This window comes from Conger conger, chromosome 4, assembly GCF_963514075.1.
Source record: "Conger conger chromosome 4, fConCon1.1, whole genome shotgun sequence".
In the NCBI taxonomy this organism is placed as follows: Eukaryota; Metazoa; Chordata; class Actinopteri; order Anguilliformes; family Congridae; genus Conger; species Conger conger.
Genome location: NC_083763.1, coordinates 51489146 through 51510738, shown reverse-complemented (window position 1 = coordinate 51510738; position 21593 = coordinate 51489146). Strand labels below are relative to the sequence as shown.

The 21593-nt window shown below is 42.2% G+C and overlaps 2 protein-coding genes across 2 annotated transcripts in view; one reads left to right on the top strand and one right to left on the bottom strand.

The window, feature by feature from the left end:
- Positions 1-748: 748 nt before the first annotated feature.
- Positions 749-8415, top strand: acaa1 (acetyl-CoA acyltransferase 1). The gene is made up of 12 exons (XM_061240233.1): positions 749-1141; positions 1658-1751; positions 2270-2327; positions 2565-2644; positions 3038-3080; positions 3365-3463; positions 4390-4470; positions 4888-5078; positions 5599-5778; positions 6326-6381; positions 6514-6659; positions 7262-8415. The coding sequence occupies exons 1-12, from the start codon at positions 962-964 to the stop codon at positions 7335-7337; spliced, it is 1284 nt and encodes a 427-aa protein (XP_061096217.1). The 5' UTR covers positions 749-961; the 3' UTR covers positions 7338-8415.
- dlec1 (DLEC1 cilia and flagella associated protein) overlaps positions 8370-21593 on the bottom strand; it is a 26779-nt gene continuing 13555 nt past the window's right edge. Inside the window, exons 23-38 of the mRNA XM_061238991.1 lie at positions 19756-19877; positions 18920-19120; positions 18391-18458; positions 18133-18284; positions 17540-17655; positions 17348-17418; positions 16333-16550; positions 15610-15753; positions 15311-15430; positions 14535-14629; positions 14336-14432; positions 13627-13818; positions 12197-12358; positions 10744-10897; positions 9447-9552; positions 8370-8761 (exon numbers count right to left, since the gene is read on the bottom strand). Coding sequence (XP_061094975.1) covers positions 8635-8761; positions 9447-9552; positions 10744-10897; positions 12197-12358; positions 13627-13818; positions 14336-14432; positions 14535-14629; positions 15311-15430; positions 15610-15753; positions 16333-16550; positions 17348-17418; positions 17540-17655; positions 18133-18284; positions 18391-18458; positions 18920-19120; positions 19756-19877 — 2145 coding nt within the window. The 3' untranslated portion in view covers positions 8370-8634. The remainder of the gene's footprint in view (positions 8762-9446; positions 9553-10743; positions 10898-12196; positions 12359-13626; positions 13819-14335; positions 14433-14534; positions 14630-15310; positions 15431-15609; positions 15754-16332; positions 16551-17347; positions 17419-17539; positions 17656-18132; positions 18285-18390; positions 18459-18919; positions 19121-19755; positions 19878-21593) is intronic.

Sequence of the window (21593 nt, the reverse complement as noted above, 5' to 3'; positions counted from 1 at the left end):
CATCAATATGACTTTCTGTGGATAGGTGACATTGCACCGAGGTGCAAACTCAGATGTCTGTCCTACAAACGACAGTATCTGTGGGAGAGAGAACAGAGAACTATTCCGTTTTGCCCTCAGATCAACTTGATTTTGGTGCAATGCTACACCCAATGCCCCAAATTCGAATCTGAAAAGCAAACTATACAATAATTATATACTTTCACACCCAGGAAACACAAACCAAAATTGACACAGAAGTGCAGTTTATACAAAAAATAGAAGTAATAATTAAATTTAAACAAAATGTTGAAACTAAGTAATTGAAACTAAACAAACGTTTAGCTTTTTGCAGTTTTGCAGTACAGCATGATTTAGCTGGGAAAACTAAAACTAAAGAGGCTGAAGAAGATGACTATCCATTGTCCAGCTGACGAAGCTAAAACATTAACAGAACAAGTTGATGGCACCTTTGTGATTTACCACATTATCATTATTCTGTTGTTGGAATGGGTTAAGTTATAACACACTGGGGCCCTTGTATTTTCTAAGCAGGAAGTTGACAAAGTTGTCTGATCATCTATTTTTGTGACATATATAGTGATATAATCATGCATTGTATTTATTAATTAATTGTATCGTTTTGAATGTCAAGAGGCCATATTTGCACAAGATATTGATTATAGCGTCTATTGTGCATAAACGTCCCGAAGCCAGCCTTTAAATAATTGACACGAAAGCAGACCAATCACAATCGGGCTTAGAACAGTCAGTTCCGGGGTTTCACAACCGCTTCTGTCTCCGTTGTTTTGTGTCAAAGTTCATTCGATAAAACCAGGAGAATGTAACAAAATATGCGACGAACGTGATAAAAGTGGCAGCTGCGTATTCTTTGGTTTAACGTGAGACCTTCAAATCGTATTTTAGCTTTCCGGTTTTATCTTTCAAGCCGTCCAAGTCCTGCTAAGTGTACTATTTGACAATGAACAGATTAAAGATAGTTTTTGGACACCTGTCACCGGCGAAAACATACAGTTTACACAACAGTACGTCTTTGAGAAGTTCTGAATGCAGCGCGTTCTCACAGACGAGTGGAGATGACATTGTTGTGGTCCACGGTATTAGAACTGCAATCGGCAAAGCTAAAAGAGGGGCATTTAAGGTGAGTTAACTTTAAAATAAGTTACACTGAAAAAAAAAAATATCTATCTATAATATAGGTTATTATTAAATGACTACCCTGGTGTAAAATCCAGCGATGACCAGCTTGAAATACCAGGTACCAGCTGTTTCAAATCTTAGCTTGAGCTGTTTTTTTTTTCCAGCAGGGTAGCTACCAGCGGAAAATAAATGCCCATTAGATCGGTTACTGCCATTGTTTCCGTTTGTTCTAAGTCCAAGTTCCAAATGTCGTCATGATGCATATTTGAAGGACTAATCCTGGCCATTTGAGTACTTTAAAGGGCCCTTCGCCTAAATTCCGAGGAGCACTGGACGATTTTAAGAGGGTTTTACACAAACTCTGAAGAGAAATTGATAGCATTCTTACCATTCCCTCTTTAATTCTGTATCTTGACAATTATGAAGTGGTGGGGATCCTGAAGAAACTGTGACCTTTGGGAGCATAAATGGGGACTATGTATTTCCAGAATGAGACCTTACAATGGTTTTCCTGTAGGACACCACCCCTGACGAGTTGCTAAGTGCTGTGATGTCGGCCGTGCTGAAAGATGTGGGCCTGCCACCAGACAAACTGGGGGATGTCTGTGTTGGTCAGTAAGATATACTGTATTGAATCCTGTAGGGTAATTCAATCGTTACTAGTTACTTAAGAGCAGTGGGCAGCCACAGTGCAGCGCCCAGGGACCACTCCAGTTCTGTTGCCAGTGCCTTGGTCAAGGGCAACAGCAGGAGCACACATAACCTGACATGCATGTCTTTGGGAGTAAACCCATGTGAACACTGGGAGAAAATGCAAACTCCATGCAGTGGGGATATAGCCGGTTGGGATTCAAACCTACTTCTAGTGAGGCAACAGTGCTAACCTCTATGTCACTGTGCCGTCGACCAGAGAGTAGGTGGATGCACTCAGTTTTGCCATTCAGTTTTTAAATATCAATCATGTATCCTGGTGCAAGTACATACAGCATATTTAGACAACCTGCAAAGTCAGGCTGCAAATGAAATATGTCAAAATGCCACACACATTGCTTTAAATAATCAATTTCACCTTCTTTGCCCCAATGTGTTAAACGGTGTTCCTGACTTCTCTCCGCTCTGCCATCTGCAGGTAATGTTCTGCAGCCTGGGGCAGGAGCTCTGCTGGCCCGAGTGGCTCAGTTTCTCAGGTGAGTGGCTCAGTTTCTCAGGTGAATGGCTCAGTTTTGTCAGGTGAGTGCCTCAGTTTTGTCAGGTGAGTGCCTCAGTTTTGTCAGGTGAGTGCCTCAGTTTTGTCCAGTGAGTGACTCAGTTTCTTAGGTTATTGATTCAGTTTCTCACAAAATGGGCCCTGCAGTTGTCTCCTTATACTATGTGCTGAATGTATGGCACAGGACAGTGCTGTAATGGGCATTTTTCCTCGGCAGCGGGTTCCCAGACTCAGTACCTGTCTACACAGTGAACAGACAGTGCTCCTCTGGGCTGCAGGCTCTTTTCAACATTGCAGGTGAGGGCCACATACTACAAATTGATTGATGATACAATGACCGCTTTTGTTTCACTGGCATGGAAATGGACCATGTATAAGTACTTGAGATTTATTACATTTGTAAGAGAAGGCCTGATTTATTTGAAATATTATAATTTTGTATTATTTTTTTGCACGTATATGGTGTTTTACAGCTATATTTATTCATATTTCTTGGGGTAATGACTTAAATTTAGGACCTCTTTCTATGGATTTATTATACTAGCCTGATTTCTTATTTCTGACAACACAAAAGAACTTGGAATAATAAGTCTGTCTGGCAGTAGCCTTACATCCTTCAAAGGAACTTTGTATAATAAATATTTCACTATAAAGACATGCTTCCTGCCTCAAAGTGACTTTCCATTTCAGGCAGCATCAGAAATGGATCTTATGACCTGGGTCTTGCATGTGGGTGAGTACTTGTATTTTCTGCACATATTGTACCGTAATGTAAATGCTATGGCGCTGGAACATCAGCAATTTAAGTGTTTTGTCAGTTGTGTGTATGCGTATACGCTGATACTTAGGCCAAACGTGTATGATAGCAAAGATTTAGCTTAGAAGATATTTGTCAAAGTGAGACATTTCAACTTAAGTGCCCATATTCTTACGTAGTGGAGGAATATGCTCACAGTTGGCTGTGTTAACCACGCTGTGTCTTTGCTTCCACCATGCTCTCTGTTCTGTGTGTTTTAGGGTGGAGAGCATGAGTCTGCGCTCAGCAGGGAACCCTGGGGATATCGGCTCCAGGTTGATGGACTTTGAGAAGGCCCGGGACTGTATCATTCCCATGGGGTAAGGCATCACTTGCGCTGACAGTTGTACATGTTTTAATGAGTTATTCTTGAATTTTGGCTGCAGTATAAATACAATTCTTTGGATTCCTTGAGTAGAAAATACTTTTTAGTTCAATCTGAACTCTTATAGTTTCATCTCTTAAATATACAGGTTGTGAGCAAATAAATAACAGCACTTATCAAACCCGTTCTGGTGTTTATGTAATGTGTACCATTTCCTAACATTGATTGCCTGCATTTATACCCTTATGGTATGTTTTATGGCAATTGTTGCTTAATAGTTCTGAAACAATCATTTTTAAAGCATTTTATTTATTTTTATATCCTGAGGGGGATGTCCTTCAAGATGACAGTTCCTTTGTCCACAGAGCATGTTAGTCACTCAGTGGTGTAAGGAACATGTCACTGACCTTATCCATACATATGTCATGGCCCTCTCTGTCACCAGATCTGAACCCAGTTAAGCATTTATGGAACGTTCTGGAATGATGCCTGACAGTGTTTTCCACTTCCATCAACTTAATGACAGTTAATAGATTTTCTTGTCTGAGAATTGCATGGCATTGCTCCAGCCAAACAGCGGTCAGCTACAGGCAACAGGACCAACACCCTACTTGTTGTACCTGTACCATCATTTTATAGAGAAATTGAATTCTGTGCACTGTGGCCTCACAGTTAATGTCAAGGCAGTTTATTTTTCTTTCAGAAACAGAACTTGCCTGTTGGTCATTTGTCCTTCAACTGGCAGACTTGTTCCTCGCTATGATACTTGTTGTCCTTGAGCATGCTTTTGTTTGACACAACAAGCCTGACAGCAATGGCTATCAATTTATGGTTTATATTCTGTGAAATGTGCAGTGGTGGCAGCCACAGTTAGCGAGCTGTACGCTTTACGCATCACTTCCTGTCCCCCGCGTGTTTCAGAATCACCTCAGAGAACGTGGCGGAGAGATTCGGAATCTCACGGGAGAAGCAGGATGCCTTTGCTCTGAGCTCGCAGCAGAAGTACGATTTCTACCTTTGAATGCAGCAAACAGGCGGCGGAGGACCTGGTTCTCACAGTTTGACTTAAGAGTGCAAAGCAGGCAAACTGTTGCACTGAAAATGTGTTTATTCGAGAACTACTTCATGTGGCTTTCCTATTTTTGTAAAATGCAATACTTTAACCCTTTTTTTCTCAGATTAAAATGCATTCTTTTATTTGCAACACATTTCTGATTATTTGCACTGACAGTGACCATATTTTGATTAATGATATCTTTTGGCCTCCTTTTCCTTTTTTCCTACGACTTGGCACACTGATGTTTTGTGCTAATAACATGCTTTAGTTCAAGGTTTCCCCCACATCGCAATCAAATGTAACAAAGTAATGAATGTGAGTAATGCCAGGAGAGGGACTTCAGTGCCTGTCCTGTGTTACAGAGCAAACAGGGCACAGAAGCTGGGCCTGTTTGGTCAGGAGATTACTCCGGTCACCACCAAGTTTGTGGGCGAGGATGGAACAGAGCGCACGGTCACGGTCACCAAGGACGAAGGAATCCGGGCTGGCACCACACTAGAGGGCCTGAGCAAACTCAGACCGGCCTTCAAACCTGATGGGAGCACCACTGCAGGTGTGTGTGTGTGTGTGTGTGTGTGTGTGTGTGTGTGTGTGTGTGTGTGTGTGTGTGTGTGTGTGTGTGTGTGTGTGTGTGTGTGTGTGTGTGTGTGTGTGTGTGTGTGTGTGTGTGTGTGTGTGTGTGTGTGTGCGTGTGTGTGTGTGTGCGTGCATGTGAATGTGGGTATGTGCATGTGAGTGTGTGAGTGCGCGTGTGTGTGTGTGTGTGAGTGCATGTGTGTGCACGTCCGTGTGCATTTGTGCCTGTGTGTGCATGTGAGTGTGTGTTTGTATTTGTGTGCTTGTGTGTGTTTGTGTGTGAGTGCACGTGTGGAGGCATGTTTGTGTGCGTGCGCGCGTTTCTTTCTCTGTAAACTTCAGTTTGTTCACAAGAGAGTGTTGCACTGCATATGATAGTTCCATTTAAAGTAACTGTTTCCCTGGACCTCCATTGTTGAGTTCTTGTGTTTCTGGAAGCTTCTGAAGCAGTATTCCGCAGAAGGATTATCTGTGACAGTCACTGTGTGTCCCTGCAGGCAACGCCAGCCAGGTGAGCGACGGGGCGGCAGCCGTGCTGGTGGGCCGGAGGTCTGCGGTGGAGGCCCTGGGTCTGCCTGTTTTGGGGGTCCTGAGGGGGAGCGCGGTGGTCGGTGTGCCTCCAGACGTGATGGGCATCGGACCGGCCTACGCCATCCCCGCAGCCCTGGAGAAGGCAGGTGGGTGCCCACACCTGGCTCATATGCACCTATAGTAAGAACTCAACAACTGGTTTTCTGTAGCTAGGAACCATGGGACTTGAATATTTTACTTTAGAGCAGTGGTCCTCATTCCTGTATTGGTTTTTGTTTTTGCCTTCATATCAGCAACCAGTTCAGACCCAAGATACCAGTTGAGGTCAGTTAATTGTGTAATGAACTACTTTAATTGATCAATTAAGTGGTAGGTAAGAACACACCATGTGGCTCTCCAGGACCAGGAGTGAGGACCACTGCTTTAGAGAAAGTTTTCCTTTCTTTTAAATAAATCCTATATAGGTTTGCTGCCAGGTTACCTACTCATTTATAGCCTAACAGAAACTTGAAGGCCTGACTGGCAGTTCCTCTCTAACTTGGATAACTATAGGTTAGGAGTTATGGTACCTATGTTTGCCACCAACATTCAATGCCCTTTCACCGATGAACACCTGAAAAAAATAAATAAACTTTTAGTATTGACCTTCTACGAATGTGGTTAGCGTCAAGAAATAAATCTTTCCTCTTTTAGGTCTGACTGTTGCTGATATTGATGTCTTTGAAATCAACGAGGCCTTTGCTAGTCAGGTCAGTCTCTCTGTTTCTCTGCGTCTGGATCTTGTAATTTGAAGAAGTGGATTTATAGCAGCAGTAACAGGATTGTTTGTCATTCAGACATTCAGACAGTCCGATCGGTCTGTGCGCTTGAATTTATGGCAGGCTGTGTACTGCGTGGAGAAACTGGGCATACCCTTGGAAAAAGTCAATCCCAACGGAGGAGCCATCGCCCTGGGCCACCCGCTGGGTTGCACTGGGGCGCGACAGGTGGTCACCCTGCTCAACGAGCTCCAGCGCAGGGGCAAGAGGTAAGGCCACTTTAATAATAATAATAATAATAATATATTGTATTTATATAGAGCCTGAGCAGAGGCTAAGGTTGCTTAACAAAGTTAATGAAATAAATAATAATGAACATTTTTAAACCCACACACAAGCAGCTCTTAATAACATATAATAGCTAGGCATATAATGGGTGGATTCTGACCTGGAAAGAATGTACTGTATATAAATTACATTGCAAAAAAAACTTATTTCAGTATCTTAGCCTTATATTTAGACTTAAAATCGTATTTCTATTACTTTTTTGCTAAATGAGAAAAAAACTACCAATGAGGTGAGAGTTTCCCTTGTCAAGCAAACTTGTTAAGACGACATCGTAGCTATAGGATGCCATAAAAGCTGGACGCTGCAAAAACTAAATAATAAGTCAATCTTACCAAGTTATATTTATTCTTAAAATCCTTATTTCAAGATTGAGTTTCTTTTTACTGTAATTCTCAAGACTAAAACTCTTGTTAAAACCGACATCTTATGCAGGGCAACTCAAATTAAAATGCGCTGATGGTACTTAATGTAATTCTAATGGGTTTTGGTGTTCCTTCAGTGAGATAAAATGTGTGTTTTGCAGGGCGTATGGCGTGGTGTCCATGTGCATTGGAACAGGGATGGGAGCTGCTGCGGTTTTTGAATATCCTGGAAAGTAGTGCTGCACTGGTGTACAAATGGATGCCGACCCAAGCCTTTGGCCATAACACTGAAGGCTATTTGTCAGTTGGCTTGAAGCAGAACAGACTGCTGTACTAACGTAATACAGTTGTGGAAATACCATGGGCACAATTCCTTTATTATGTGTAATAAAAGATGTGCCTTATTATTTCTGTTACATTTCTTGAGCTAATGTTAATGATTGCAAAAAAATGCACCATTTGCAATTTGAAGGTCATATTGATATCTTATTCTGGTGATGGATATTGATGTAAGACTATGTCACATAATTGAGGTTGTATGAGATAGGACAGGAGATTACATATGATATGATGATATGACTAATGACTATTGAGGTGATCACTGTTTTTCCTGCTCTTTTCAATTTGTAACTCAATGTGTATCGAGATATCAGCTGCTAATTAGATATAATGCATTGCAGTTTTCATATAAGCTGATCATCCATTGCACTTCCGTCTTTTTTTAGACAATTTTCCAATGATCTTCTTCTGATGAATCTTCTGATACTGCACTTCCAATATTGATTGAATGGCTAGTCTATCAGGACCATTCATTGAACATTGATGATTCCCTGTAAATTCAAATGCAGATGTCTAATTTGTGGAATCTGTCCTTCCATCTGCTTAGAGTTCTGCAATTGTATAAAGATTAAAATGAATTAAATGCAATTTTTCACACTTCTCAACCATTTTTCTCACAATTCCTTTTCTTTTGCCTCCATTTCATGACGCCTTCCAGTCTTTGAGTTCATACAGTTGCACAGGCATTTTCAAATTTCAGGTCACTTAGAATCACTAATGTGGTAGGAGCAGAAATAAGGCCTGAATGGCATAACATTTAACAATTAGGCGGTTGAACCTAGTCACCGACTGAAACAATGTTTCGATGTATTCCGACAGGTATTTTTAGTATGATTTGTGGAATTACTCTGATAGCAAATACATAATATAAGACCGCTATTTTATTGAAGATAAAGATGACTTTAAAATCACAAAGCATGAATTTGGTAATCCAAGCAATTGTGTATTTTTTCTTTTAATAAACATTTTCTAAACATTTTTGTACAGTTGTTCATTGGCAATTAGGAGCCTAAATAAATTAAGTACATGGTTCCCAACAGGTAAATAAAGGTTACATAATGGTTTTCAACACAGTATATTACTGTAAATCTGCCCTTGGAATATCCTTTGTTTCTCAGTGTTCTTAAGCAAATCTCTTTGGCTACCTTCATGATGCAGGTACATACTGTAGCTAGCTATGGACGGTGCAGTAGGTCTAGGCGTCGTCCAGCAGTGACGTAAATCGCTCATCGAAGGAGCCCTTCCCCTGGATCTGCAGTGAGACTGGTGATTCTCCCAGAATCCCTTGCACTGTGACAGTGGCTTTGGCCTCGCCTTGTTCACTGCGGAAAGCCCAGTTCAGTTAATGAGTTAATGGCAACACGACGCAGTGCGATATACCACAATGTTAAAGATAACAGTAGATATTACAAGTGTGGAATTACTTGCTTTTAAATTATGAGTATTGATATGTCCCAGCAAGGTTTGCCACATGGAAAGGATACAATACTTGCATGCATCATAAACGAAAAAACTGACAATAAATTGACTGCCTCTGTCATTTGATGGTGATGAAAACATGGCAGCCTATGATATTCTCATAAAAAGATATTATAGCCAACCTTAAAATGAGCGCAATATCCTCTGCTGTCAGCACATCAACAATATATCATCAAACCATGCATGCGCACAAAAGGTCTTTACCCATGCATTGTGGGCCTATTTAATTACATTGTACAATGTGGCAGGAACTTTGTAATGTGTAGGAAGGTTATTTTGTCTCTGTGTTAATCTCCATCTGACTTATTCCTGGGAAGACCTCAGCCAAGTTCTGGGCCTTTACAAAGCAGGATTACTGACTTAAAACCCAGAACCCTCCCAAATCTGGAACATGGACAAAAGTAAGAAGAGCCATTTTGGGTTTTACTCAGCAAAGTTATCCAGCTAACTCGGTAATCCTGTTTAACCCTGATGTGGTCTCTACAGGCCCTGGTGCTGCGCGTTTGCTTTTAAAGTAGTGTTTCGTACCTGGCTGTGAAGCTGATCTCTACGGGCTGCCTGTAGGGGGCGACGGAATGCTCCAGAATACCCGAGACCGGGGTCACTGTGAACTGACCAGACTGCTCATGCGCTTCTGAAAGGAGGGGGTGGGAATGTGTCTGGTTAGAGCTTAAAGGTCAGCATGTTCCTATAGCTGTTTACACTGGTGGAAAAGGGACAGCGCTAAAATAAAATAATCATTCCCCATTTGGTCTCAATAGGTACATTAAGGGACAACTGGAATGGTGGGAAACTGCAGTGTATGGGCTCAAGGGAGAGGTATTACAAAGACATCTAGCAGTGGCTCTTGGTATGGACCTATCAGCTTACAGTACAGTATAATCATTTGTGATGTCAGCTGCCAGTTATATTTTCTCCTCAGTTCCCAAAGGCCTCATTTCCCATTAAATATAAATATTTGGAAGTTCCACTGGCAGAAGAAGAGTTTTGAAAAATTGAGGGTGGAGATCTGTAGTTTACATAATTTTCCTGAATTATAAATTATAAATAATGTGTGTGAATTAATTTAATTTGGAAAATAGTACTTCTGAAGGAAACCTTCCCCACTATCCCTCAAAGACTTTTCTCCCTCAAAAATTTTGCAACGGTCATTAATTTAAAATGATACCATCACATTCTCCCTGGGAATGCATCTATTTTCAGCACAGCTCACAGTATTTCTACAAAGAAGCCTCAGATAAGCAAATAGCAGAGGGAAAATATATGGCTCTAATTAGCAACAAGAGACTTCATGGAAGATATGTATTAGATGCGCCAGACAAAGCAAAATGGATGTTTCTTAATTCACAATAATTGATGGATATTTCATCCCAGATATTCTATTCATTACAGACGTATCCCAGGTGAGTATACGCAAAAAATTAGGAATCAATTAGGAATCTGTTATGAATAAACATTGTTAATTATTGTACAATTATACAATATACAATTATACAAACAACAGCATATGTCTAGACACCATTATTTCAAAAGCAATATTACAGCAGTGCACTGGATCCTTGAGCACACAAGCTTTTATAAGAATTACCACAAAAAAGTCAATCTCAACGAGTATATCAGTCTTAAATTGAAAATTTGCTTAAAATTGTATAAGAAACTGGTCACTTGTCAAGCAAACTGTAACTTAAAATAAGCTCATATTTTCTACCTGAGAGAAAATAAAAGATTCTAAGCTCTATTACTAGACTAAAACACACAGTAGCTGTGACGTTACAGAATAACAGCATCCATAGTGCTGTAATCATACTGGAGGTGTGACTCGTACCTAGAGTTGCAGTCCAGTAGCTGCAGGAACCTCCTTGGTTGCAGAGGAAAACCTCTTTTACGCGAGTCTGTCCCACATAGCAGGTGCCAAAGTCCAGGTTGGTCTCGGACAGGTACAGGGTGGGCATGGAGAGGTGGGCACAGAGGGGTACCATCTTGGGAACGGATAGTTAAAGAGAGGGAGGGTCAGGTGGTTAACAAGTGGCATATAGCCTACAGTGCAGTCCCTAAGTGGACAGTGGTATTTTCTGTTCTTTTGGCTCTGTACTCCAGCACATTGGATTTGCAATGAAACAATGAATATGAGGTTAAAGTGTAGACTGTCCCTTGAGAGTCATTTGAGGGTTTGTACATCCATGTTGGGTGATCCGTGTAGGAATTGCATCCCTTTTCATACATAGTCCCTCCTTCATAGGGGACCATAAGTAATTGGACAGTTGGCTTCTCAGCTGTTTCTCATTAGTCGGGTGTATTCAATCTCTTCCTTTGTGCCGGTATATGAAAGCTTTCAGTAGATAGTCTTGATTCTAGGCTTTTGATTGCCTTTGGACTCTTTTATTGGTGATTGTCAACATGAGGACTAGAGTTGCACCCATGACAGTCAAGGAAGCCATTATGAGAAAAAAGAACGAAACGGGCAGAGACATGGGAGACATATGGATGCAAATACCCTCAAATTAAAGGTGACACTTATTTTAACCTCATTATTTATTGCATTTTAAATGATGGCATGCTTTTGAAATTATCATTTCAAATCCAATATACTGGAATACAGAGCCAAAAGAACAGAAATCGTACCACTGTCCAAATATTGACTGCACTAAATTTGAATTCAAACGGATCCTTGCTTATACTGATGAACAGACTTCCAACAAGAAGGCACACTGTTGTCACCGCATGGAGAGAGAGATCTAACTCCCTGGCTAAAACAGCCATATAATAAAAACAGACAAACACAACACACTGAATAATTAATTAAATTTCAGTTGTCATAGCCTCCTAAGGCATTGACATGCATCCTCTGCACTTAACCCATCCTAATTACGTAGGAGCAGCAGGCAGCACTCAGGGAATAACTCCAGTTCTGAGGCCGGTGCCTAGTTGTCAAGGGCAACAGCAGGAGCACACCTAGGGGCAATTTGGACTCTCCAATTAATCTAACTGGCATGCCTTTGGACTGTGGGGGAAGCTGGAGAACCCAGAGTTATTTTACCCGCACAGACACAGCAAGGGGAGAATATGCAAACTCACAGAAAGGCCTGCGCAGGGCTCGAACCCAGGACCTTCTTGCTGTGAGACAATGGTGCTACCCACTGTGCCACCATGCCACCCATGAATGTCTAAAGCAGATAATTACTGTGCTGACCCGAGACGCCACTATACTGGCAGAGCTATCAATCCCCTGCTATTGCTAAGTGCTACTATTGCCATTCCCTCACTGATATGCCACATACCTGCACGCTGTTGTTGTTGTACTCTATGACCAGGCTTTCCTTGAATTGGAGTCTCCTCTCCCCACTGTCGCTGCGGACGAGCTGAACGTTGGGCGGGAGCTGCTCCTCTGGCAGGCTCTGATAGGTCAGCAGGGACAGAGAGTTGTGGAAGCCCACCTTCACCTGCCAATGAAGAAACAAGCCAAGAGTCAGCAATGGGAGACCATGCAAACAGAATACTGAGATAAGTGGGCTGAACAACGGGACGATTAAACCAGTGAAGTGAAAGACAAAAGGGGAGACAATGTAGCATGATGGGTAGGGAACTGGGCTTCCCAGGTGAGTGCCGTCGGTCGTACCCTTGAGAAAAGTGCTTAAATATTTAAGGTGGAAGATCACAAATATGCAATTAAGATGCTATTAGCTGAATATTCTAATGCTGATGTTACAACCACTACTGGAATTGAAAGTAATTGAGTTCTTGAACGCATATTTAGAAATTTTAAAGAAAAAACTACTTTCCAAAACACCTATACAGTACTCTTCAAAGGGGTAACCAGACATGTGCTCAAGATGGAGAGAGTTAGGTAATGTAAGCTAACGTTCGCCAACATATTGAAACTTTTCAAAATGAACAGTTTGAAAAGGTTGTGCGTGGCAAACAAAAAATGTATGCTGACAGGGATGATGCCGAAAGAACAAAAGTTGACAAACATTTGGCTGTTATAGTGCACTTTAATCAATGTAATATTATTCTTACCTCTTTAAAAACATTGTAGGTTAGCAGCTAATCAGCTAGCTAGCATTTTTAGACCAAACCATCCATCCATCCATCCATCCATCCATTATCTGAACCCGCTTATCCTGAACAGGGTCACAGGGGGGCTGGAGCCTATCCCAGCATACATTGGGCGAAAGGCAGGAATACACCCTGGACAGGTCGCCAGTCTATCACAGGGCACACACACCATTCACTCACACACTCATACCTACGGGCAATTTAGACTCTCCAATCAGCCTAACCTGCATGTCTTTGGACTGTGGGAGGAAACCGGAGTACCCGGGGGAAACCCACGCAGACACGGGGAGAACATGCAAACTCCGCACAGAGAGGCCCCGGCCGACGGGGATTCGAACCCAGGACCTCCTTGCTGTGAGGCAGCAGTGCTACCCACTGCACCATCCGTGCCGCCCTAGACCAAACCATTTGTATTAAAAAGGTGTTGGTGGTGAAATAAATGCTGTGTTCATTCGTTCAACAGTAACATAGTTACTAGTTTGCCGCGATTGGCCGCCGCCTTGAACACACGTCTGAATTGCGTCCATACATATCCGGCTGTAGAAATGGATTACATGTAAAAGAATGTAAGTTGTGTACTGTATGTCTCTGTAGGGTGAGAGGAGATTGAACAGATAGCTGTAGTAGTTGTATATAGTGATGGATGGTGCACCTGCAGGTTGTGCTGGGGCCGGAGGATGAGGGACTGGCACTCCTCGGCGTGCCGGTCGGTGCTCCCCGTGTCGGCCCTGTACTGGGGCAGGAGGACGGAGAAAGGGGGCTGTGTGTGGAGCCTGAAGCTGAGCCGCATCTCAGTAGTGTTCTTCAGCTGCAAGCTCCGCGTCAGTATGGACTCTCTCACCACCTGCGAGCAGAGGTACCGTGTTACTGTCTGAGAACAGCAACAATCCACAGCGATAAACCCGATATTACAGTACATTACAGTTATGTAATACATACATGCATATGTACTGACATTGGCTCAGGTGGTAAGAGCAGTCGTCTGGCAGTTGGAGGGTTGCCAGTTCGCTCCCCCACCTGGGGTGTGACGAAGTGTCCCTGAGCAAGACACCTACCCCCTAAAATGCTCCTGACGAGCTGTTTGGTCCCTTGCATGGCAGCCATTCGCAGTTGCTGTTTGAGTGAGTGTATGACTGGGTGAAATGAGGTGACTCAATTTGAATTCAAGATGTTCCAATGGGGTAATAAAATTACACTTGTTAAGCAAACATTAACTTCAAATAAACACTAATTATAATATTCTACTAATATTCTAAGATTTTAAGTGTCATTATAAGACTAAAACACATGGTTTTTTTCATTGTATTAATCAGAAGAATGTCAATAGTACTTGCGCTAATAGTTCCATTCTCCCTACTCACCTCTTTGCTTGGCTCCCTCCACTTGTGCTGTATTAAATCACTAGCAATGGCATGGAACTCAAGTGCTTCCTCCTCCTCTTCCATTTGTACTGATAACCTGCAAGCAAAGGTGCCTCGGTAAGACTGCTACCTGAAGCCAGGCCCTCATTAACATTGGACTGGTGCACTAGGAAGGTGCTGGTTTCTGTGGGACACTCACAGAGCTTGCTTCACAGAGGCCTGGAGGTCCAGTCTCAAGGGCTCCAGCTCAAAGCCCTGCACTCTCTCTACCTTCCCAGGGACACTGGAGACCACCTGACACATCACAGGGGATGTATGGTCACAGACAATGTAAAGAAATGTATAATATTTGTAAATAGTTTTGATGTACAGCAGGGCTGCCCCATTCTGTTCCTGGAGATCTAACGTCCTGTAGGTTTTTATTTCAGCCCTAACTTGGCACACTGGATTCTATTCATTTGCAGCTGAAATATGTATCTAGGGGTTGAATGAGGTGTGCTTTCTTAGGGTTAGAGTAAAAACTAACAGGGCAGTAGATCGCCAGGAACAGGTGGGCAGCCCTGAAGTACAGCATTAGGAGAAGAAAACAGCAAATGTGTGACCAGACCTGGGTTCAAATTTAAGCCAGGAGGACCAGATGGATGGGATTTACACTTTTGGGATCATGGGTGGGGTTTATCATCTTTTGGGACGGTCTGTAGCCTAGTGACTAAGGCGCATGACTGGAACCTGGAAGGTTGCTGGTTCAAGCCCCAGTGTAGCCCCAATAACATTTGCACAGCTGTTGGGCCCTTGAGCAAGGCCCTTATCCCCGCATTGCTCCAGGGGGGATTGTCCCCTGCTTAGTCTAATTAACTTCAAACCCCTTTGGATAAAAGTGTAATGTAATGTAAATGTCATTTAATGTAAGTCAAATGTAGAAAATTATTTGTGTCCAAAACAAATGCCATTTGAACACGTATGTGTGTGACTCACCTTGTCCAGACTCATGAAGCCCAGGGCGAAGCCAGCACACACCGGATCATTCACGGGATCCGACAGTGTCAGGGGAGTAAAGGACACGTGTACGGTAGCGCTTCCCCCTGCTGGAACCAACTGGTAAGGAAAAAAGCAAAGTAAGATTGAAAAAGATAGTAAACGCATATATAGCTTCAAAAGCTTGGTTCATCTTTTCACACATTTTCTGAAAACAATATCAACAGCATTAAAGATTTTTACATCGTGCACCAATGCACCAAGAAATATTTGCCCATTCTTTTAAAGACAGCACGTACTATCTGTTGAGGGGTGATGCAGTAGGGGTAGTCAGAGGCATTTCCATCATGAGCTCGGAGGTGTACAGAAATAAGCTTCTTAATTTCAGGGGTTGGCTCCACCTCCTCTTCTTCATACTCCTGCTCCTCTTCCTCCCCTGGGCACTGTGGAAAAGGCATGCAACTACACAGCCTGGATATGAAGGGTCTCACAACTCTAAAGATAGTACAAGCCATGTATTACCATCAAATAATTGATTCACCATGTAGACTAGAACATCACAATGGCCTTCATTGCCGTGGGCCTTTACATTAAAAAGTAAATGTGTCAGTGTATCAAAAGTGTTTTTCAGCATGCTGGAGTTAAAGGGGCAGTTCACCTAAAAATGTTTTCACTTAGAGTACTATCTAACCATCCAGATGAGTTTTGCTGATAGTTTCAACCATGATATAATGGATCTCTAAGGGAGTCATCTTTCATGCTCATCAATGTGCTGACAATTGACATTATAAAAACTGAATAGGAATATCTCTTTTGAAATATAGCAACAAAGCCAACTGTAGTTATCCACGGACATGAACAAATTCTTGAGAACTAGTTAACTGTCCGTGCAAGCACACCAGCATTCTGGGTGAAGTGCTTGGGCGAGGTGTGGCATTGTTTTGCCAAACTCTGTATCTTCGACAGAAACTTGCATTTTTTGGATGAACTGCCCCTTTAAGGACTTGGCTCCTCCCACTCACATTATCGCTACTGAGGGAGGAGCTCATTTCAGAGAAGTAGGGGCTGTGTCTCCAGCCCCAGGTGGGCGTGATACTCTCACTGGAGCCCCGCCTCCCTCCCAGGACCTCGTTCCCATCTACGTCTTTCAGGGGAAAGGCATCTCCGTAGCACACCACAAAGTCCACCAGCTTCTTGTCTCCCATTTCCTGGTTGTAGGTCTCCCAGTCCATCCGGATATCTAGAGGAAGTTGGTAGCTTAATATAGCAGCAGCTTTTCTGGACTTCAAAGTAATATTATGGTGCACATTACTCTTCATAGAGGACTCTTGTTGACAAATGCATATAAATTCATATGTACTGATAAAACAGTGATTCACTAAAGTCCACTGGCAACAAAAGACACCAGTATGAAAGTTTTAAAGGAGTATGAAGCAGAATAATGACCATTGTATTTAGTTGAGAAGGGAAATGCATCCTCGAAAAATACTAGTATGGATTAATCATACTATCTTTACTATTGGTTTCCCAATACAGTATTTACAGTCCGGTCCAAAATTATTGCTACCCTTCACAAATACTGAGAACTAAAAAATGATACCGATAATATGAACACTGACATAAACTTTATTTTCCAATGTGTAAAGTAGTGGGCTATATTAATGATTCAATGGAATTTTGTTTGATTTTATTTACAATAAGTGTTATTTACATATTTTAACACATATGATTTAAACTGGGACCCGCAAGGTGGGTGGTTCAATCCCCGGTGAAGCCACGATAAGATCTGCACAGTTGTTGGGCCCTTGAGCAAGGTTCTTACCCCCACAGTGCTCCAGGAGGGATTGTCTCCCGTCTAGTCTAATCAACTGTAAGTTGCATTGGATAAAAGCATAAGCCAAATAACATGCAATGTAACATAACATGTAGTTTATTATCTGTGTTGTTTATCAAAAGCAAATGTTTTTGTCATTTTTATCTAGGGTGCCAATAATTCTGAAACTGACTGTACACTCAGTATTGTATTAGGGCTCTTACTGTACGGGCTGCAGTTGTTCAATCGAAGTGATCTTGAGACTGTGTCTCCACCAGAAACGTGCATACCAAATCTGTGGAACCACAAGCATTATGGGCAGTTATGAGCTCATCATTTATTTAATGGACTGCCTGTCATTGATGTCTGTGGCAGCTCTATTTCAACAAATCAGAAAGTCCCCCGAGCAAACACACCGTATGATTGGTCCCCGGGTCTGTGTCTCAAGCTGTGGTCCCATCATTTGGAAGTAGACAGGACAGCCTCTCACAGACATCTTTATGAGAATAGCTACTGGTTCCAGATTCCCCACCTACCACCAGAGAAGAAAATAGTAGGACCACTACACCTGTACTTAACAAATGAGTCTCTTCACTGCAAAAAAGTCAGCCTTAACAATTGCTTTCATTTTTAATTGAATTATTTTAATGAGACTTATTATGTTATTTTTTTCTCTAACAGAAAATGTTAGCTTGTTCAAAGTTTGCTTGACAAATTACATTTCCTTATTTTCTTGGCAAATCATGAAATGGCTCAAACAGTCTCACCTCATTGCCAATAGTTTTGTCTTGTTTAGCAAAGAAAGTCATAGAAGTACGATTTTGAGTCTAAATATTAAACTGAAATACGTGCTGAGATTGACTTATTTAGCACAGACTGGCAGATCTATTTGGCTTGTTTGCAATTTCGCTGGTTTGTTTTAGCATGTCAATATAAAGAACAACAAATGCAAGAGATTAGTGGTTGGTCGGCCACCTTTAAAAGGACGACGTGGAGAAGAAGGCCCTACTTTGCAAATTAGATGATCTGTGTAGTCTCCCCACATGTTGGTAAAAGCGGTGATGTCCACCGTGTGTGTCTCGAAAGCTCCCAGAGTTCCAGAGGCGGGCTGGATGAAGAACGCTGCCCCCTTCCCGTGGGCTAGCAGGCTGTTTGCAAAGTCTGTCACAAAAACAGTACTGTCAAAGGGCATTGTTGCTGCAGCAAAGGGTTTCAAATCTGACAGCGTTACAATAGAATGGTACGTAAGCAAGAAAGACCGGCTTACCTTGCTGGGTTTTTCCCTCCGTTTTCTTTGCTGACACAAGGTGTATCTGTCTTCTCGAATATGAGGTCCTGAGACATAAATTATTATCACATTATTTATACATTTCCATATTTACAATTCATACTGTGGCAGCACATTTGTTGTAGACAAATGTTTTCAAAAGGGCATTGTGTAAATTAATTGCACCACTCTGCTTTTTCCACTTGAGGGCACAACAAACTTGGAAGCACACAAAGAGGCAGAGTGTTGTCAAACATTCATTAGGGAAAGGCCTTGTGATTCAAATTCAATTATGTTTTTGTATATGGTGGACAACGGCTTTTTGTCTCAGGAAAACCTGCCCTCTATTTACTACATTTTAAAGAGGCAGTGCTCAAATCAAATTTACTCAAAAACTTTCTTCAGAGCCTATTTGTCAAGATGAATATATGATATCCAAATAATGCTTTAAATGTAATAACGCTTATTGTTTCATAACGACAATGCTGCATTGCATCTATTACCACAGTTTAGAGGGGAAAGGTCATACCGGGGTCGAGGGTCAGCAGCACCCCTTTCTTCGGGAGGTGAAGGGGGGCGGCCCGTGAAGTATTCTGCCTGCAAGTGGAAGGGCGCTGGGATGGCCGTGTGATTGGTTATCGTCAGCTGCTTGGTAGCTGCTCTCATCAAAAGGACATTGCTTCCAAAATCCAGCACGAGGTCTGAGGGGTCTTGACTGCCTGTTGCAGGGCTGTGGGTACACAGGCAATTAAAAGAGGCATAATAATACGTTATTCAGCTGATTTAGCTTTTATCCAAAGCAACTTAGTGTTGATTTGACTAAGCAAGGGACAATCCCCCCCTGAGCAATTCTGCGTTAAGGGCCTTGCTTAAGGGCCTTGCTTAAGCTGTGCGGATATTATCACAGCTAAACCGGGGCTTGAACCAACAACCTTCTGGGTCCCAGTCATGTACCTTAGTCTCTAGGCTACAGGCTGCCCCTGCCCTGGTACAAAAGCTTACAGTTTTCACCAAGATAAATCCTTTAACATGCTCTACAATGGAAGCAAAACAGTAGTACTGTTAAAATACGCTTTAACGTAGGTTTAATCAAAATGTTTCAGTAAACCTAAACTGAATTTAATGTGGTGTGTCTTGGCAGCTGAGGTGGGCTGTCGACAGATGGACAGTCCAGGGGTCAGAAAGTGAAAGTCCTGCCAGCTGTTTCTTCCAGCCATGAACTCAGCCAGCTGATTTCACTAATTATTTCCCCCTACTGGCTAATTACCAAACCCTTGGTATTGGAGTGAAAATGCTGGGTAGGAGTCAGTTTCTGAACATGGATTTTCCGCCCGTGACTGTGGACTACAGTAGAGTGTACAGTACCAGTCAGTCGCAGGGAGAGAGTAGGAAACATGGAGCCCCTTGGCCTTGGAGAAGAAACCCAGAACAAGAGGGTCCTGCATCTCCTTCACCTCACAGATACCTGCTACCTCTGTCAGCTCCATCTGCGGAGATGGAGAGAGAAAGATAGAGGGAGATCGAGAGAGAGACAGAAGAGCTTAATGAAAACTGCCAGTATACTTTGAGCCCTTTCATAGTGCTGACCCCTCCAACCCAGACTGCCACAAGTAATTCAAATCGCAATCTGGATCCTGTGATGACATTTACTCCTTCTGTTTTATACATTCAGTGAACACTTTACTGGGTATTTATTAGACTTATTCTTTAGAGTTATTAAGCCTTCTGCTGTTCCACTTAGAGTTTTGATGCATTGTGTGTTCAGAGATGCTCTTCTGCATACCATTGTTATAATTAAGCGTTATGGAACAAGTGTAACTCGTGGTATATTGCAGATATTGGCACAGCTAGCGGGGTGGTTAGGCCGACATGAAGCGGAGTGCAGTTACACCCCCTAGCTGTGCCAATATCCACGATATGCCACAGGTTTGAGTTCCATAACGCTTTCATACAACGGTTAGCACTTTTATCTTTTCACAAAAGAAAGACAGGACAAACTTTAAATGAATGTATTTTTAATGGAACTATGTTTTATGGTAAATGTATTCTTCCGCTGAACAGTAGGCTAGTTTATTGGTTGCTAAGCAACGGTATTGCTAACATTAGCTAGCAACAATGTATCCCCACTCCACAAGCTAAGCAATGGTATTAACCTTTGGTACTAGCAATAATGTATCCCCACTGTACTAAAGTTAGCTAGCTAGTTTGCTAGTTTACGTTCACCTGACGACACTGACACACAAGTAATTTGCCTGTGTTGTAGACGTTTATCTGGGCACTGTCAGATAACGTGCAGTTAATGAAAGAACTCATAGCATCGTTATGAGTCATCATTTGCTTCGCCGGGGTTTGGTGGTCTAGCTGGTATTTCGATCCGAGGATGTTGCCTTAGTTGTATTTGTTTCATTCCTATCCTACTCCTTTCCAAATCCCTGAGAAGGACACTTTAAAATCACTAATTTTGTTGTACTTTGGTAGGCTACTAGCGGCAAAATGATGACAATGTTAGGTTCATTTTGGTTACAAACTAGATAACGGTGATCTACAAATGCGGACTAATATTGAAAGATGTGTGAAGATTCCATTTATGCATATATCGTGGATATTGGCACGGCTGGAACACAAACAAATAGAGACAATGGACCGGACCTATCCATTGTATATTGTGTGGTTATTTGTGTTACTGTCACCTTCCTGTCAGCTTCGACCAATCTGGCCCTTCTCCTCTGACCTCTCTCATTAACACCACATTTCTGCCTGCAGAACTGCTGCTCACTGGATGTTTTTTGCACCATTCTTTCCAAACTCTAGAGACTGTTGTGCGTGAATATCAACAATTTCTGAGATACTCAAACACCCTGTCTGGCACCAACAATCATTCCACGGTCAAAGTCACTTAAGCTGAACCTCTTTAACACGTCTGCATTTAGTTTCTGCCACATGATTGGATGGTTAAATATTTTATAGTGTAAGTGTATAGGTCTACCTACAAAAGTGATCCCTGAGTGTACATGGTTATGGATATGCACTTTGTAGTATGTTGCTCTGGATAAGAGTGTCTGCCAAATGCCTATAATGTAATGTAATGTAATGTTATACACTTCATCCATATGTTGCTTTAATGGGTCTACAGCATAGCAACCAATGTCAAAACAGCTGCTTCATAAAATAATGATGACATCAGCTGGCATCAAAGGCACTGG

Coding starts and splice junctions, on each gene's coding strand:
- acaa1 (XM_061240233.1), top strand. CDS start 962: ATGAACAGATTAAAGATAGTTTTTGGACACCTGTCACCGGCGAAAACA. Junction 1,752..2,269: donor ACTGGGGGATGTCTGTGTTG/GTCAGTAAGATA, acceptor TGCCATCTGCAG/GTAATGTTCTGCAGCCTGGG. Junction 4,471..4,887: donor GCTCTGAGCTCGCAGCAGAA/GTACGATTTCTA, acceptor CCTGTGTTACAG/AGCAAACAGGGCACAGAAGC.